Raw genomic sequence first — 20,223 nt, 5'->3', positions numbered from 1 at the left:
AGACACACAGATAGATAGATGGATGGGTAAAGGCTTAAAAGGATAGACAGACCTACAAAAAGACAGATATCAATTTTTGTTGATGTTTAGTTACTACATAATTTGAACACACAAACTATCCCTTACACTGTCAAAAGTAAAAAAATCCATAGATATTTTGAAGCTTTAAATTGTATTTGAATCCCATTTTTCTTTTTTCTATTTGTTTGTTTGTTTTTGGTTTGTGTTTTTGGTTTGATGTTTGTGATGTTGGTTGTATATGCTGTGAATTTGTCCTATTATTATGTCTATTTTATGATGTTGGATTGTATTGTATACAAAAATTTATTAATTAAAAAAGGATCAAGGTACCATGTCCTTACAGCAAAGCGGGACTTCTTGCTGACTGGGAACTGTCATGTAGTAACTCTTAACTGTGCAGGATTAATTTGCCAATGTGAGAAGAAAATAGGCTGGCAGTAGCTAGGCAGGGCCATTTTATCCTGTATTAGGGAATTGAAACGCAAGTTAACCTTTGTTGAATAAACAATGTTTAGTCATATGTGACTTTAAAAAGACAAGTAATTGAAAATAATGAAAGTAATTAAATCAAAGTGATTTTAATATAGTAGTTCATTAAATCAATAATAATCATAACTAACATACAGTATAGTGGAGAAAAAGTAAAAGAGAAGCATACTTAAAAATTCTCATATATAAAATATATCTCTTCATCAAAATCACCTCTTCATGAAAATGCAATTAATGAGACTACACAACTTTAAATGTAATACGATTAGTATGAAACGCTCAAATCCCGAGATAGACAGGCTATGTGCGGAACGTTCTTTATGGGTTTTTGTTTCCCGCGGTGTGCTGTTACTGTACACGGCGTGTGCGTGTACAGCTGTGTGTGTGTGTGTGTGTGTGTGTGTGTGTGTGTGTGTGTGTGTGTGTGTTTGTGTGTGTGTGTTTTCCGTTTCTCAACGAGATGTGAGCGAGCGGGGCTGCTAGCAGCAGTCCGTTTAATAGAGGAGTTATCTAGTTACATGTTTTGCACACCGGAGAGAATGTGTTATGCGTTAGCTACCCTTGTTAACTAGTTATCTAGCTAGCTAGCTAACCTAGTTTATTTCAGGTTAGCTAAATCTATACAGAACAAGCGAGCGAGCGACTGGTCTCGGTAACGGTGTCCGTTAAAGGGAGGACGAGGAGCAGGATGGAGTGAAGGAGAAAAGAGAAGGAAACGAGAGGAAGGAACACTGGAAAAACTGAAAAATCTTCGGAGGAGAGAAATTAAACCTTTAGCCCTGTTGGTCATTGATTTTTCGAGTCTAGCTAACTAGCTATGTTTATCTCGAATTTCTCCATCCTAAAACGAGCAAGTTCTGGGTTTGGCTATTGGGGTTCTTTGAAGAAAAATTGTTAACGCTAGCTAGCTAACCTAGGTTTAACTTTACATTAGTAAAATACGTTTTATAGTGAAGAAGAAACCTTAAAAACTTGTATAAGTTACATGAGCGTATTCTATTTATTACTCTCTTTATTTGTTTTTGATTGTTCTTTTTTCTTTAGAACTGAAGTAAGCTAGCTAACGTTAGGTATCTAACGTTAGCTAAGTTAACCCAGCTAGCTAGTTGGTTAGCTAGCGATAGTTTACTAACCTAACGAGTTAGCTAGCTAGCTTCCTTGATATGCTAAGCTAGCTAGTTAACTGTGTGTTTCTCTTATTTTGACTCAAATGAGGAAGGATAAAATCTACTCTGCTTTACAGCAGCTCTTTTACTGAGCAACTGAACATTTTTCAACACCGTATTTTAACTTTTAAATCTTAATAATAGTCTTTTCTAATTATCTATGCTTACTTAAATGTCTATTCTTAAATGGAAATGCTTCCAGTCTCATATTAACTTATTTTGTAAAGGCTTAAAATCTTTAGGTGACTAAGCGCCTCTGTTCCCTAAAAATGCGGGTTACATGTTTTACAATACTGTGAATTGTGAAGGGCTGGGCGATATGATAAATATATTGTATCACGATATTTAAAGGCATTTTCATAATACAAAATATATATTGTGATATTATTTAATTAATTAAAGTTTGCTGCACTCCCTCCCTTCTGCAGAATTTTTCATGAAATTTGGAAATGAGCCATTTTAGGCAGAACTTTTGAGGTGCCTTGCCATCCAGCGGACTTATATGTCACAGGACTTTTGCAAAAGATCTGGTGGACTCTAGTTACTAAAGTAAAACTTGCTCCATCATGCGCCTCTCCTCTTTTCTGGCTGTTTTCCGCCCTGCTCTGCCCCTCATCCTGGGACTTTCTCTGGGCTGTAGTCTCAGTCTGCTCATGGTGTCATGGACACAGGATCCAGATGAGGCCTGCAGTGAAGAACTGGTGAATGGAGGTCTGCTCCGGGGCAGTCATATTGTAGAGCCTAAGGGGGGCAATGAAGGGGATGGGAATGAAGACTTCCAGCCACGCATTGTACCCTATCATAAAGATCCCAGCAAGCCACATAAGAAAGTACTCAGGTCAGTAAAATACCAATACCACACTTTTTTACAGTAAAGTTCTGGTTCTGTAATTTTGTCAAATGTGCATATTGATTTATTGAAGCAAGGCTGTGAGGTAAATACTACAGTACTCATACAGATGCACATAATGCACTGAATCCATCTGTTTTGCATGCTGTTCCTTTTGGATCTGATGGTTTTGCTTAAAATAGTAATGCTCTAGTTTGGAAGAAGTAATTCAACTAACGCTGATATCTACAATAGCCCTATCTGGACGGGATTATTTCTCAGGGGGATGTCCCTGAAAAATATTTCACACTTCTTCTTAGTAATGAAACTCTTGCACCTTGACTGCAATTGAAAAAAACAGAAGGACCAGTGAATTTTTTTGGCTTTCTCGGTCACATGCCATCTTGTTCAGTAGCTCTTCCATTTCCACTCGCTGTTGTGTTTATGTGGTTCTCTGTGGAAACGTGTGCTCAAAGTGTAATTATAGTGCGTACCAGTGGACAAATAGCTAGTTTGTTAAACGTGAGGTGACGAAACTCAGAGATTTGCCATAAATCAAATCAACTTACCAAGAACACTTTGGCCAGGTGTCAATCTCACTCACAAGATAACACCTCACAACATATACTGAAGTAGTACATCATGATCAGTTGTATACTGTATACTGCTATTACATGATATTTGCATGTTATTGTATATCTTCAAAAGCACCAATAAAACAAAAATTTTCTTGCTATTCTTACTATTAATCTGTTATAAAAATTTTAATGTATTGTCAAATTGTAACAGCTGCCAAATTCCAACCTGCTGAATTTTTCTCAGAAATATCTAAAACTGTACACACGTCATATTATAGATATTATATATTATATAGATATTATATAACATCTTATTTAGTAAAATTATATATCTGATTATAGTATTTGATCATGATACTACCATGCATTCTTAGTTTAAATGTTTGATCTTTTTTGAAAAAAACAAATATGCAAATATAACAAATACATTTACAAAACAAGTGCATCCCATTAAGTAGCGGTCAGCAGTCAGCAAGTGTTTAGCACATGTATTCTGCCCAAGAGACCTTAAATGATAGATTAGTGCAAAGAGCTCTGACTTTAAACATGTCTTCAGTTCTCAGTTTGGTGGGACACTCTCACACTGTAATGACTGTTAGTTGGTGAAATGTGTCATCGCCCTATCACTGGCAGTATGAAAGGGAAACTGTTTCCATTTAGACAACTGTGGTTCAAACGTTGCGTGGCAAATGTGAAAATATTCTACTGTATTAATATACGGGCATAATATGAAGGAGACCATCTTGAATTTAATCACTTAGTTTAATTAAATATTATTTCCACAAAGTACAACATTCTCTCACAAACCAATGTATTAACATTAGATGTCAAAACAACCTTTTAATCTTTGTTGCATGGTTCCACAAGATATTTAAACCATTCCTTTTAGATTAATGTTTATTTTTGTGGAGCATTTTCATGCTATGAATCTAATGTTTGAACACATCCCAAATGTGTTCTATTGAATTCAGTTCTGGTTACTAAAAATGCAACATGCTTGGAATAGCTGTTAGAAGTTGGGTAAATTGTGGTTGAGACGGGATTGCACACAGTCAACAAAATTACTCAAGTAGGCTGTGGCATTCAAAGTAATTGACTGGTATAAATATTTCTAAAAATGTACCAACAAAAACATTCCTTCAGACTAATACACCCCCACTTTCACCAACCTGGACTGTTGCCACAAGGCAGTCAGGATCCATATATTCATGCTGTTGGCCCCATTTTTGAGCCTATAGGTCTTAAATGAGCCCATTTTTGAGTGCCTAAGCAGAAATTGAGGTTTGTCATACAGAGCTAGCTACCTTTCTCCAGTCTTTAGCTATCTGGTTTTGGTGACTGCAGCCTCAACTTTCTGTTCTTGGCTGATGGAATTTGAGCTCAATATGGCATATTGCTATTCTAAATTTCTTTTCTGGTCACCACAATTGTATAGAGAGGTTATGAGTTACTGTAGCATTTTTGTCAGCTCTAACCAGTCTGGCAATCCTCTGATGACCTCTCATCAACAACATAGGAATGACTACTGCTCAGTAGGTATTTTTGTTCTTTATTTCACTATTCTAAAAAACTAAAAAAAACAGAGGAGTTATAACAACCAACAATCCAGTTCAAAATCACTGAGATGAAAATTTCCTCTCATACTGAAGCTGCAACTTTGTCTGCAAGGTTTAGTTAATTGCACTGCTGACACATGATGTGTACACCTACACGATATGGAGAAGAACAGGTCTTAAAAATGCTATATTTTGAAACACTGTACATTGTAGGGCTGCACAATGTTGGAAGAACATTTTTTGTTGTACAATATGTATTGTCATGTTAAAAGCTATTTTTCCAATTTCTCCAGAAGTCTTAATATAACTATATACCCTTTGTGTATCAAAGATTGGAGTAAAATAAAAAATATAGTTTAAATATCAGGTTTGTATCAGGCAAAGGATAGCATATTGTGTGTGATTTAATCTGTAAATATTGTGCATGCATACATTGCAATGAATATGATAAAGCACTGTATTGTGCAGCCCTAGTACATTATACAATATAGAATTAAAGCTGTTTTTGGTCAGCTGTTTAAATTTCTATTTATTAATATCTTTGTGATAAATTTGTTTGCTGTAAATATATAATAGAAACATGGAGAACATTGAATTTGACACATCAGCAAGTTTGTGGTCCTCAGAGGGTTAAAGGTATTTAAACATTCTTTTATGCCTGTGAATGGTTTTGCTGTTTTCTGCTATCAAGACGCTTCTCCTGCTGAATATCTATTAATGAAAGAGGCTTTTGATAGGCTGCTCTTAGCAGTAGCTAGTTAATTATATCTCTGCCTGCATTAGGCCTGAACCTCTCTGCTTTAGCAAAAATCCATCCAGCCATGCAAGCTGCAGAGTATAGACTACATTTAACAGCTGAATATTCAGCTTCTCTTGCTTTAGAATAATGATCTAAATCTTGGGTTGTCTATATCAAAGCCTCCTTTATATTACCTTAAGCTGATTACTGTCTAGTATGAGTTTAATTGTTGAGTTGTCTGCTCTACTCCCTAATCTACTCTGCTAGAGGTTTTCTAAATTAGTGCAATGTCCCAGATTTTCAGGGCGATTTTCATTATCTAAATGAAGTGGAGCTCATGCGATTACTGTGATTAAGATTCAGAAGAGCTCCTTCTCTGCAGACAGTTACAGAGATTTTCACTTGATCTTCATTTGAACCTTCAGCGATCTGCCACTGTCACAGTCATAAACGGGGTGGCAGAGGTCAGTTTAATAAATTGAGCTTCTTTATATAAATAGCTGTAATGAAATGACTTGTGGAACTACAAAGCATCATGCAAGATCTTGTCTACAGCTTCTTCAACAATCATCATAGTTGTACACAGCAGAAGTCCAGTAACAAGCAGGCAGAAAAATTGCAGGGATCTCCATTCACATTCCAAGAAAACCTTAGAGTAACTAGTCTAGAGAAAGCTGGGGTAAACGGGTAAACAAGAGTAACAAAGCAAGTCAGAAACAAGTCTGGTTTTGGCAACAACAGACACATTTTTTAACTGTTAACCAGAGGCAGAAATCGCAGGGCAATAGTGCAATGCAAACAAGACAAATATGCAAATAGAATCAATAGGGAGGAGCAACTCCTTTTCCATACTAACTGTATATAAAAACTTTATATTACGGGAGCATAGTATGAGGCCCACTTAATATTTAAAATTTTCTCAAAAATCCTCAGTCCACCTTATAATCTGGTGCAGTTTATGAATTTTACCAGTCAAGTTGTAAGGAACAATAAATCCACTCCGCTGAAGTACAGAGTTATACAGCAGTTTTAGTTTAGTTCTCCAGCACCAAGACTCCAGTAGTATTAGCATTAGCTGCTAATGCCTTCTAGCACTGCTAAAGCAGAATTAGCATTAGCCGATAACCACGCTGAACGCTAGCTCTTTCGTCGTTCAGAGGTGGGCATTATTGGTGTGTAGTCTGCAGCTAATAAAACCCGGCTAGCACTACTGGAGCAGCATTAGCATTAGATGCAAAATGCAGTAAGTGCTAACTCTTTAGCTGTTCAGAGGAGAGTATATCGGACTGTAGCCTGCGCGTTTACTGTGTTCAAAAAACCTACATGGGACAAAACCAGCTAATATCTCCCTGACTTAGTGGAACACTCAGGGTTCCTCGGTGTAGCGCTGTTGGGCTGCATTTACTAGCTCTAACCACGACTAGCACTAGCGGTTAGCCACTAATGCTAATGCTGCTGCACCCAGCCTTAGTGGAAATCTTGAAATCTAAGCTTACTCTAAATAAACAAAAGTGATTTACTCACCCAAATAAACAGGAGAGAAATATGTGTAGATTAACATCTAGCGCTTGTTTGACATCTTTTCTTGTTCAAGACTGTGTACAGCAGAGACAGGTTACAGGTATGGAGCAAATGGAGCCTGCAATCAAGTGCTCCTCTAAGCAACTGTCTAGCTATCTGAAAACTAAAGTAATTAATGCCCAGGGGGAAAAAAATATTACTTACTCTTAATGTAATTAAGAAATGGTATTTAAGAGCAATGGTGGATGGCACCATGAGCTCTTGAACCCCAAAAAATCTTCCAAACAGGACTACTTGTAGGATTGCTAAAAAGAAAACCAGAACACTCATTTTAATGAAAAAAGGACCTTTAGGAAGGTCCTACACAAAACGTAGAACCTGAGGCTGTTTTTAGAACCTAACAATATTGGTGTATTATTTTTGACATTTTATATTATTGTATTCTATTATTTTGGACATAGCCTGAGAGTTCTTGCCAGAGTAGATATCATCAGAGGTAACTCTGTGGGGCAGTAAATGATTAGAACAGATAAGCCTTTGATACGTATAAATAAGTACTGCTGGCTTCAGAACTGTTATTCCATATCTTCTCAGCTTGATATCATCAAAAGAAAAGACCTATAGCTTAATTAAACAAAAATAAATTAATTTATTTATGTTTTCTTTTTTTCTGTAGGACTCGTTATATCCACACAGAACTTGGCATCCGAGAGCGTCTCTTGGTGGGCATCCTGAGCTCACGCACCACCCTCGGCACATTGGGCGTAGCAGTGAACCGCACAGTGGCACATCGCTTTCACCGAACCTTCTTCTTCACCGGCCTCCGAAGCGCTAAGGTGCCTCATGGGATGATTGTGGTCGCTCACGGTGACGACCGTCCGGTCTGGCTGATGTACGAGACGATACGTCACCTTCATCAGCACCACGGCAACGAGTACGACTGGTTCTACCTGGCGCAGGATGATACGTACACTCAAGCAGAGCGGGTAATGGACCTTGTGGGACACTTAAGTGCAGGGCAGGATCTCTATATGGGGCGTGCAGAAGAGTTTATTGGTGGAGAGGAGCGTGCTCGTTATTGCCACGGTGGATATGGCTACCTGCTCTCTCGTAGTCTTCTCGCCCGGCTGCAGCCCCACCTGGACTCCTGCCGCAACGACATTCTCAGCGTCAGACCTGACGAGTGGCTCGGTCGCTGCATCATTGATTACTTGGGTCTGAGCTGTGTGGAAAAGCATCAGGTGAGGTCAAATCTTACACTTTTTTGGATTGATAAAGCTGTTCTCTGTCAGAGTAACTACGTAATTAGTTACATAGGCACATTTCCATGCAAAAGTTTGGGCACCCCAGTCAAAATTTCTGTTATAGAAGATGAACTGATCTCAGAATAGAATTTTTTTTGTTTGTTTGTTTTTACATTTTAAGCAAGATTAGTGTATTTGTATTCTTTGGTATAATTTTAAAGTGAGAAATAGAACAGAAAGTTTGAGTTTTCAAACCTGTGGCTTCTTCACAGTCATCACTAGCCAATACCAGATGCACATTTCAAATCTTAAACCTTGTCTGAACAATCAACAGCCATGAAATCTTCTACACAGCTGCCCAGCACTCTGAACTGTAGTAAATTTAGCTGTTCACAGGAAACCTAAAGGCAAGGCACTGTTTAAAGGCACTGTTTAATCTGGTTAATTTGGACTTGTTTTTACCTTTGGCGTGTTTACATAGTAATTACACCTAGATACAGACCAAATAAAACCCCACAAAGACCCTTGAGAGGTGCGAAGGGGGTTAATTTGTTGTAAGAATTCTGGTTATGGAGGCTGAAAGCACTGTCCTTCTTATATTAGTGTACCTCTGCTCCAAACAGTCAGACACAGTACTGACAAGTGCAGGAAGGTGTGCCTCCAAAAATAGGTTTGGGAAACATTAAGTTTAACCATACCTGCACTCATGTGTAGTTGAACTTAATTTATTATCCAGATAATTACTACAGCTATGGCATTGCTGTGTTAACTGCACAAAAACATGCATTAGTTCAGAGCACAGAACCTTCTTCCTGTATTTAATTTGTAGCCTCCAGTCTCTAAAGCAGAATATTTTTAATAAAAACATGATTCAACCTTAAGTCATCTTGGACCCAACCCATCAATCACATGTACTTATCTAGTTTGAATCAAAATGTCTGTGTAGCTGCTAAAGTTCTATATATATATAAAAAAAACACAAAAAAACAATATATATACTATATATATATATATATATATATATATATATATATATATATATATATATATATATATATATATATATATATATAGATGCTCCATTAAAACTGCACATAAATACGCACTAGTTCAGAGCACAGAACCTAGGCCTAGCCAATAACCAAAACAAACTTTTTGTTCACTTGGTTTATTCACTTGAGAAATCAAACCAAACCACATGCTCCCTTTTCTACTAACTTGTTAACTTATTTGGACCAGAGTAAACCTTCTGTAGGTGTGAAATTGCCCTAATACTGTCAGGAATGATTTAGCAGATTCTGAGTTAGTGGCGCACTGTTTTACTGTTGAGCAACACAAACATTGATCAGTGGTGCTCAGACATTTGTATACCAGTGTAAGTAATAAAATTCTGTTTAACTTTTAGTTTTTTTATGTATGATGTTTTAAAGATTTCTATGTATAGATTTCTATGTTTATGATATAATGAATGAGAAGTTATTTCAAATGACAGTTTGCCTTTGATTTTCACTACTGATATGAGCAACTTCTAAAGGTTAACATTGACCAGTAAGTTCCCATTAAATGCATGAGCTGTTGTGGCATGGGTGTTGCTAATACCCTCAGACTTTATATGAAACTAAACTTTGTAAAGAAAAAAAAGTGTCAAAAGTTGTGAAACCTAACTGCAAGAACAGCATGAACACCATTATCCTCCAAAAATCGGTCCAGTGTGTCCCAGTGGCATTACATCAGTTCAAATTGGAGAACATCATGTTAATATTCTGCAGTACAGCTGCACAGATTGCTTAAAATGAGTTTCACATGTTTGGCTCTATATAGTGGCAGGATTATCTTACTAGACTGATAACTATATTCAGATTGAGTTCTTTATATCAGGCTCAGATTAAAGGGTCTGTTGGAGTAATAATATGGGTTGATATGCAATGAGTTCAATAAATTATATATTTTTTACATGTTGTTTAATAGGGCTGTGTATTGCAAGAACTTGGTGATATGGTATGCATCTTACGATTCAATATATCAAAATATATGTGTGTGGAGAGACAGTACAGTTTTTGTGAGAGTGTGAAAAGTGGTAAGGGGTCTTAGTTTAGTCCCTCAAGGAGTGTGAAGGGTGTGTGGTAGTTGTGGATGTTGTTCAGCTCAGTCGCTGTGTGTTGAGGAGTCTGATTGCCTGGTGGAAGAAGCTGTTGCAGAGTCTGGTAATGGAGGCTCGGATGCTCCTGTATCTTCTGCCGGACGGCATCAGAGAGAAAAGTCGGTGTGAGAGATGGATGGAGTTGTCTACAACGCTGGTGGCTTTGTGGATGCAGCGTGTGGTGTTGATGTCTGTGAAGGAGGGTAGAGGCTATCTGAATACAGTATTGCAGTATTACTTTGATATATTGTCACTTTCTTACACCCCTGTTGTTAACCTGACAGGCTATCCAGTGTAACTCGTACACAAACAATATGTAAGAATTTAAGAATTTATTTGATTTAACTTTTTTTTTCTTTCTTTTAGGAAATGACCTACCGTTACTTTGAGCTGCAGAAAAATGCTGACCCTGAGCGTGAAGACAGCTCCCAATTCAAGAACGCTTTCACCGTGCACCCCGTCTCAGAGCCAACACTCATGTACCGCCTGCACAAACGCTACAGCCAGATTGAACTGGACTGGACCTACGCTCAAATACAGCAGCTGCAGGTGTGTAGACTTATTGATTTAGTAATGGCAGCGCCGTGTCCATTAAACATGAGCAAACAGGCGCCGAGTGGTCCAGCGGTCTAAAGTGCTGCCACTATGAGCAGGAGGTCGCAGGTTCGAACCCCCACTCATGCAGCTTTGCCATTAAGCTGCCGGCGCTCAGAGGGAGCAAAATTGGCCCTGCTCCCTCCGGGTGGGTAGATGGTGCTCTCTTCCCACATCACTCCTATGGTGATGTCTGCAGCACAAGTCGTCTGTGAGATGATGCATCGGAACCGAGCTGCTGCGCTTTCCTCCGAGCGCGCTGGCTGCTCGGCAATGCTGCATCAGCAGCAGCTCGAAAAGAAGCGGTGGCTGACTTCACATATATCAGACGAAGCATGTGTTAGTCCTCGCCCTCCTGGTGTGTTGGGGCATCACTAGTGATAGGGGGAGTCCTACTGAGTGGGTTGGGTAATTTGCCGTGTAAATTGGGGAGAAATAAAAATATAAAAAAATAAAAAATAAAAAAAAAGCACACACACACGAGCAAACACATTTAAAGCCCCACTAGGTAGGATTGAGATTTTGTGCTCGTGGGCTCCCCGTACAGTTGTAGAGTGTAATAAATGTTTCAGGCGGATTAGTTTCTCTTTCTCGTTTTCTGCCTTACACAGACATATTCAGTCTCTTTCCAGCTTCTGCCAGAGTGTCTGTATGTTAATTTGTAAAGAATGAACCAGTAGTCCTTGTAGAACTGTTAGAACTAAAGGCCGGAAAGCAGGTCGCAGTTCTCGGGAGCGTTGGTCGAGGGCGCCTCGGAAAACTTAGTCTGGTTTGAGCTCAGAGGAGCTCCAGCACAGACACGAGAGCACCGCTATTCCTCCTATTACACCTCAATGCAGCGCTGCAGTTTCAAGCTGTAATTTTACTTCTTTAAAAAGATAAAAAATCCAGAAAATCCTATCTAGTGCTGCTTTAACTCCACAATACTCTACAGTCAGTCTTACAGTTTAAACTCTGACTTCTATATTAATTATATTACCCTTGGTGAGTTAAATTACTGCAGGGAGCTGCTTAGGTGAGTTTAAACAGGCTTCACATGTTCATTAACGTTACTAACATTAGTTAAACTAACGTTCACTGCCTAAATGTTAGAAAGATACAGTACTCTGTCATTAATATTAAATTACGTGTTATAGTAACTACAGACTTTAATAAAAAAAATAAATCTTCTAGGAAAATTGTAAGAAAAAAAGTTTAAAAATACATTCAAGTATCCTAGAATCTTCTGAAAATAACATCCAGCCTCTGTTTCCTATAATGTATTTTGTAATTTTTAATTTATTATAGGTACCTCAAACTATCAAAATGCACAGCTAATTGGTCTTGGGGGCTTAATGTTCAGCTGTCCTCATCAGTATGAAGAACAAATGAAGGGCATGCCAAAAATAATATAATAATAATCGTGACAAATCAAATAAATAATCGGCAGATTACTACTACAGACACCTAAAATGGTCATTAGTTGCAGCCCTAGTAAAGAACTTTCTAAGGGTGTGATGGAACTTTATTGGATGTCAATGTTTTACATTCACACATCGATATTACAAAAATAGTTCTTTATAGCATCAAAAGTAGTTTTTTTGCAGTATCGTTGTTTTGTGCCGTTGATGTGTTTTAAAACAAACAATCATGAAATAAACAGCATTATATTGTATGATATCATACAATATACATACAAGTCTCATAAAAACACTACCATAACAACACTGTAACCTTATCAGTGAAAATAATTGTTCACTGAACACTGCTGTTTTTAAAACCAGTGTTGCTAACTTAACTTTTTTTTGTTAGCAACATCTACCAAATTATTTTTTCTAAATTGAGTACTTCTCACAGAAAAAAGTGCCCTAATCACCCCTGCGTGAGGCACACCCCTCTCTCTTTTTCACTCTTTCTCTGTAAACGTGCATGTGCAATGTTCACTCCTACTTTACATTCAGTTTATTCACTTTTCTGCTTGATAAATTATTAATTATAGGCTTATATAGCTCATTAATCTAAATCTGTTTTCCGGGTGTTAAGGTGAGATTTTGGGTCCCTTATAAATTATAAGGGAATAGAGTGTTAAGGGACTTCATGCAACATTTTTGGGATTATTTGGGGGAAATTAGATACGCAAGTAAAGATTTAAGGGGTTTCCCTTAAGAAAGCTCTAAGATTACATTTGAGGCATTTTTCTTCAACACACTACGGCATTGTTAGGAGCAAGCTTGAGGGAAGTAATTCACTTAAGGTGTTTTATGCAACTGGGCACATAGCTTTAAAATTGTAACTTTAAAAAAAGTAAAAAAAAAAAAACTTTCAAAATATTTTGAGCATTTCTGTAGGTCCCTTCTTCATGAGGTATTGATAACATTGGCCTGCTGGGAGAAAAAATACTATTCATTTATGTCCAGGTTCCCACTGAATAATATTCTCAAAGATATGCTGGTATTTTTGCCTTAAGCTCTCTTCATAGTGCATGTTTCATCAAGCCCACATCTGAGTTGAAGCATTACCAAAGTGTTTCCATTCAAACTATACAGACTTCTCTTAAGAAAATGGTTAAATTTTCTCAATAACTTTAGTCCATATTGACCAGGAATAAATCAGCATGGGCGCCATAGCTGTGGAAACCTGAGTAACTTAGCAACAACTTTAACTCAACAGCAGGTCAGAGGATTTGTTCATCTGATGATGTGAGTAGGACAATCAATGTAAGGATTAAAATGGTATGTTTATTTACTTTAACACAGCTAGTAAATAAATTAACTGTGTTCTTTGAAAAAAATGCATTGAATTAATTTAAGGATTAAAGTTGTGATCTAATACAAATAAAATGTGCACTTGGAATGCAACAAATATTAATTATACTGCTCATTACAATTGTATTTAATGATATCTGATGAAATTGTTTGGTATATTACTACACTGACAGAATGCAAGAAAAAGACATTGCTGTGATGGTTAATCAGAGGTTGGCACATGGTTGTTTGCTCCACTGGCAAATTCAGTCTAATATTCCACTGCTAGATCAACAGCCTGGCGAGAAGGCTTATTTTGCAGACTGAGCAAACAGTCTACGGGGTGGCAGAACAGACTGCCTGCAGAGAAAAGGGAATTTTATTAGTTGACCCACAGTCAAAGTGACCTAGAGTGAACTGGTTTTCTATAAATTTGGACTAATTTCCTCTATTGTCTGTTGTGGTTTTAAAATATTTTAAAACACACTGTATTGTGTTCATTGACCAAATCCATTCTCTAGCTATAAATGTGCTTAAATGTGTGAAATATGAAAAAATGCAGTTGTGGGCAGAGCAGTGGCAAATCATTAGAGTGCCATGATCTGAATTTCTGTTTAACACTTTGTGTTTGTATTTCTCTTCCAATTGCTCACACACTGTTGGTCACTCTATTTATCACAATTCATCAGCTTACAACCACAAATATGTATTTTATTAAGATTTTAAGTGAAGCCAACACAAAGTAGCACATAATTATGAAGTGGAACAGAAATTATACATGGTTTTCAAAATTGTAATCAAATAAAATCTGATGGGTGTTAAGTTCCAAAGTATTATCACATGCAAAAAAAATATTGATATCTTCTGACAATTCTGACAAGTGTCTTAATAATATGATTAAATGTAATATCACCAACCCCTTGTTCTGGAAAATCTTCATGATTGTTTTGTTGAAATTCCTCCTGCTCTTTCTGACAGGTTCAAATCAGTAACCTGAGTGAACTCACTCCAGAGGGCAAAGCTGGTGCCACCTGGCCCATTGGCGTCAACCCTCCCTTCCGACCCAAGACGCGCTTTGAGGTGATCAACTGGGAATACTTCACTGAAGATCACATCTATTCGTGTGCAGACAGTTCGCCCAAATGTGAGCTCCACGGTGCAGACCGTGCGGATGTCAGCTCCATCCTGGAGACGGCTGTGGAGCACCTTAACGAGCGCTACCAACCCCAGCTGCGCTTCCGTAAGCAGAGGCTGCTGAACGGCTACCGTCGCTTCGACCCCACGCGAGGGATGGAGTACATGCTGGACTTGGCCCTGGAGGCCTTCACCCAGAAGGGTCACAGTCAGGTCATTGCCAAGCGGGTGGGCCTGCTGAGGCCTCTCAGTGCCATCGAGATCATTCCCATGCCTTATGTGACCGAAGCTACAAGGGTGCAGGTCATCCTTCCAGTGACTGTCCGTGACCAGGACTTTGTGGGCAACTTCTTGGACACGTACGTCATGAACGCCTTGGACACTCGAGACAATGCTCTGCTGACGTTCCTGTTTGTGTACGACCCCTTTGATGCGCAGAGGGTCAGCCAGACGGACGTCTTTGCTGGAGTCAAGGCCATGATCGGCGAGGTGGAGAAGCGCTACAGCGACGTGAAGATCCCATGGATTAGCGTCAAAACTGAGGTACCTTCCCAAGTCAAGCTGATGGACATCATCTCTAAGAAGCATCCAGTGGATACCTTGTTCTTTCTGGCCAGCGTTTGGACAGAGGTGAACGCTGACTTCTTGAACCGCTGCCGGATGAACGCCATCAGCAACTGGCAGGTCTTCTTTCCTATTCACTTCCAGGAGTACAGCCCTGCTCTTGTGTACCGTGACCAGCAACCTTCAGCCGCATCGTCCTTTTCTTCGGATTCTTTGCGCGATGGCCGCTTTGACCGCCATGTCTTCGAGGAGGCCTGTTTTTACAACGCAGACTACATGGCTGCCCGCACCAAGATGGCGGCTGACATCTTGGACAACGATGAGATGCTGGAGAGCATGGACGTGTATGAGATTTTCGTACGCTATTCGGGCTTGCATGTGTTCCGGGCGGTGGAGCCGGCTCTGGTGCAGAAGTATGTCCGACGAGCCTGTAACCCTCGGTTCAGTGAAGATATTTACCATCGCTGTGTGCTGAGTAATCTAGAGGGGCTGGCCTCTCGATCACACCTGGCCATGGCACTGTTCGAACAAGAGCAGGCCAACAGCACCTAAGAACCTGTTCTGGAAACTGTTACAATAAATTACAATTCTTCTGCAAACAAACTGGCTCTCCTGGACCTCACTGAATAAGCCAGAATGTAGAATAGGAGACAGTAAATACAGGAAGTTCCCCAACACGAAGAGTTTTGGTTCTTACCTAAAGTGAGCATGACTGGATGGAGCTAAGTGCTAATTTAGCAATCTCAGAGACTTACTGACTCACTCTCATTGACATTAACATTAACCGACTTAAGTCAAAACTGTGTACATGACTACTTCACCTGGATGTAGCAGACTGGACTGGGTAGTTGCATTCTCTGTTACCTGAACTGAATTCTTCTCAATGGTTCTCAAGAAAGAAAAGGAAAGCAATTTATTTGACTTATAGTTCAAACTTAATTTTTATGTCCATAAAATTAATTAAGGTAGATTCAGGTATTTTGGGGCCCTCAATTTTTTTTAGATCTTTATTCAAATTATTTTGAAATGAGCAAAAGAAAAACTCAATTGTGTTTTCATCTCATACTGTCCAGCCAGTGTCCCAATTTCCCCGACTCTATCCATCCTTCTGTTGCAGAATTATAATTATAATGTTATGCTATGCAAGTACATTGTTACACTAAATTTGGTTTCATGCAGTTACCCTGTGGATATTAGAGGAGTATCTACACTTTACTAGCATAATGCTTACACTAAATTCTAAATCAAATAAGAATAAGAAAATTTGGCTTAAAATATATAAATTTAAATGATTGGTGCCTAAACACAATCCTCTTGTTGTGTTTAGTAGGAGAGAACGGGGCACAACCTACCTCTTCTTTAGTGTTTTTTTTTTTTTTTTTTTTTTTTTTTTTCGTTTTTGCAAAATCATTTTAAATTTATTTGAGCAAGGTTAATAATAGTTTTTATTTTATTAGTGACCTGCACATCTCTACCACAAATAAAAATATGGTATAGTTATCAGCAACAAATGTTGCCGGCTCATCGGCCAGTTCAGCAGTAAGTAAAATATTTATCACTTACTTTGTTACTCAATAGATTGGGTAAGTTGGAGTTAACTGTTACAGGCTTTTACTATAAATCAACAAAATCTGTTAAATTAATACAAACACAGTTAATTAAGTACAGTTGTGTGGGGCTCTGTCGAATATGACATTTGAACATTTATTATGACAAAAAAAATCTAAATTATTTCTCTTTTTTGTGACTTTTTACTTTAATTTGGCTGCATTTACAATTTAAACATCTTACATTTCATCCACTATATTATTTGAAATCTTTCATAACTTTTCCCAGCCTACGAGAATCTAATCCTGGAGAACCAAAACTTGTACATAGTGCAACAAAAAGCACTTGTGTGATTGGCTTCAGTCAAAAGTGACTGACATGTCTTCCGCTGTAATTAGAGTCTGGGGAGCTTTTACGCTAATATTGGTAAAATAACCCCATAGTATGTAATTTGTACTGTAAAGACCTGGCTAGTGCTCACTGAGTTGTTTACATGTTTAAAAAAGGGTATATGTTACAGCAACCAAGAGTAATACAAGTGAATTCTGACCTATACCTAAAGCTCATTCTGCTGAAACCTGAACTACATGGAACAGATGTTACATTTTTACACTGTGTTTTTCTTTGTGCCCCGGTCACCCCTACTTTAAACTGGACCATTTAAAGCAAAAGGTCATCCTGAGATGTGGATATTATCCAAGCAGTCAGAATTCAAAACTAAAATCTTATTAAACTCTGAATATGTTAACAGTTTACTGTATTCTTACACAGAGTACTTGAATATACAGCCCTCAGGCGTCAGCTTGTTGCTGCCCACATGTTGCATTTACACACATAACTCATTAAAAATCATGAGGGACATGTGAACAAGGAGAAGAACTAAATGTAGTGAACTCTGACCTTAAATGGACTCTTCAACATTTTGGCAATACAAAATATAATACACACTGAGTGGAGAAAAGCATTAGGACACATATTAGGCTCATTCAGTGTTTCTTCTAAAACAAAAGTACAATATCCTGTTTTATTGTCATTATTCCTGTTGTGGCTCTTCTGTTCAGAAAAGGGTTTTATGCTGGATTTCAGATCCTTGCTGTGAGGATTTGGTTGTATTGAGCAACTTGAGTGTTAGTTAGGTTGTTGTTGTATTGATGAGATGATGCACCATCCACCATTCCAGAGAGTATACCCCTCTAGCCCACACAATTATTAGCAATACATAAGTGCATACCCATTTTACCCCTTCGCCCAACCAGTTACCCTATCCCTCTGTTTTACCCCTTCATATCTAGAGGTAGGGTGTCCCGATTCTTGTTAGGCTGTAGAGGACTTAATGACTCTTCAAACTGAGATTTTCTTTTTAAATGCTGGTATATAGGATTATGAGAATCACTGGCAAGTTTAAATATTTTCCTGCTTAAAATTGTGATAACTGCTATATTACCCAGGTTTCTTCATAACATAAAAAAAAATCATTAGTAGATCGTCTCAGTAGCTAGCTATGTAGCTAACTTACTCACTCCACCTTAAATGGTGCAACAGTTGGCAGAGTCTGCAGCATTTAAGGTGGAACAGAAAAATAAAATAAAAGCTCATTTCAGCTTCCCATTACAGAGGAATTAAGAAATGGACAATAGGGGTGGGCGATATGGCTCTAAAATGGTATTTTCACGATAACGATACTTTTGGCGATGTGACAAAACACTGAATTAGAAAAAATATTTTGAATTGTATTATTGCATGATAATATGATATGGCTAACTGAGATATTAAAAAAAAAGAATTTTATCAGATTTGTAACAAAAATCAATGAACCAGAATGTTATGATTCTAATAATGCACTCCAAATATCTCCAAATATCCAGGATTAAAGATTTAATCTTATAGTTAACTCTGTTTCAAGGGGAAGGATTACACTTGAAAATAAGGGGTAGGGATACAGAAGAGAAATGGGATTGAGCCTTAATACTTAATTACTAATAAAACTTTGAAAAGAAGTGAATGTACTTTGGGCATAAATAATATAATATATACATATACATTCATTTTCTTGCCATCCTGAGATGTGAGAACTTCTTCTTTTACTGTGTGTAGGCGCATTCCTTCCTTCAGCGCTCTGGATATTTGAGAGGGAAAGACTTAAATCTTTGCTGTCAGAAATTTGGAACACGTTTGTCATAAACATCGTACTTCAACAATGAGCATTTTGTAACCAAGATGGAGACATTTAGAGTTGTTTTCCTCCTCACAGTTGCTGTCACTGCCTGGATTTAGGCAGTAAAATTGCAGTCAGAAGGAAAGTCTAGCTCAGCCCTGTTGTAAGAGAAGTGCCTTGCTCAAGATTTTAACGGCTCAGTGCGACTGTGTGACTACAGCTCACCAGTACAGAATCACTCCCACTGTTTTAAAAGAGCTTTAGATACAGAGCTGCTGACTGTATTAGTGAACAATGTACAGAGTATTAAACAATATTACTTTCATGTATTCTAAATAAAGTTTCTACCTAAAAGATGCTCTTATTGCCAAAATGTTGAACTGCCTATTTAAGCTTCAAATGCACCTTGAGCCTTTTGCCTTTTTTTACATACATGATTGTATAAGGTTTGAATAAAATGTTTCGATTGTACTGGTGTCAATAAAAAAATATTGTTAAATATTTTAGCCTTTCAAATATGATCCACTCTCTATCCTGCTTTTTTCTAAAGCATATTTTCTGAAATGAACACAGGGTCAAAACTATACTTACAGGCTCAGAACAATAAATACAGCACACCTAACATTGCCCAAATGTCCCTTTACACGGCCCATGTTCATGTAAACCTGGCTGATTGATGACAGTTGCAGTGTTTAACAGCTCCCAGTTCATGGCAGGCTTTTTCCTGGATTGTTTGTGTCCACCCAAACCCATTTCCTCAGTCGTTAAAAAAAAAACTATTTTATCATGAGCACGGTGAAGCTACCAGCTGTGAACTGACAGCAGCACTCTGTAATGAACATCATTCAGTGACAGGAAATGTGTTTACAGATCATATCACCAGTGTTTAAACATTTTCTGTTGAGATATACAGCTCTGGAAAAAAAAAACAATTAGAGACCAATTAAAAAAGGTTGAGTTTCTTTGATTTTACCAAATTAAAAACCTCTGGAATATAATCAAGAGGAAGATGGATGATCACAAGCCATCAAACAAAACTGAACTGCTTAAACATTTTTGCACCAGGAGCAGCATAAAAGTTATCCAAAAGCAGTGTGTAAGACTGGTGGAGGAGAACATGCCAAGATGCATGAAAACTGTGATTAAAAACCAGGGTTATTCCACCAGATTTCTAAACTCTTAAAACTTGTTTTATGAATATAAACTTGTTTCCTTTGCATTA

The 20,223-nt window shown here is 37.9% G+C and overlaps 1 protein-coding gene across 1 annotated transcript; it reads left to right on the top strand.

Annotated features, from left to right (window-relative positions):
- The first annotated feature begins 937 nt into the window (after positions 1–937).
- chpf2 (chondroitin polymerizing factor 2) lies at positions 938–19,502 on the top strand. The gene is made up of 4 exons (XM_007230319.4): positions 938–2,514; positions 7,576–8,140; positions 10,650–10,832; positions 14,579–19,502. Exons 1-4 carry the CDS (start codon positions 2,243–2,245, stop codon positions 15,848–15,850), a joined length of 2,292 nt encoding a protein of 763 aa, XP_007230381.1. The 5' UTR covers positions 938–2,242; the 3' UTR covers positions 15,851–19,502.
- Positions 19,503–20,223: the final 721 nt, after the last annotated feature.

Source organism: Astyanax mexicanus, chromosome 8 (assembly GCF_023375975.1).
Source record: "Astyanax mexicanus isolate ESR-SI-001 chromosome 8, AstMex3_surface, whole genome shotgun sequence".
Classification (NCBI taxonomy): domain Eukaryota; kingdom Metazoa; phylum Chordata; class Actinopteri; order Characiformes; family Acestrorhamphidae; genus Astyanax; species Astyanax mexicanus.
This window is presented reverse-complemented; position numbering and strand designations above follow the sequence as displayed.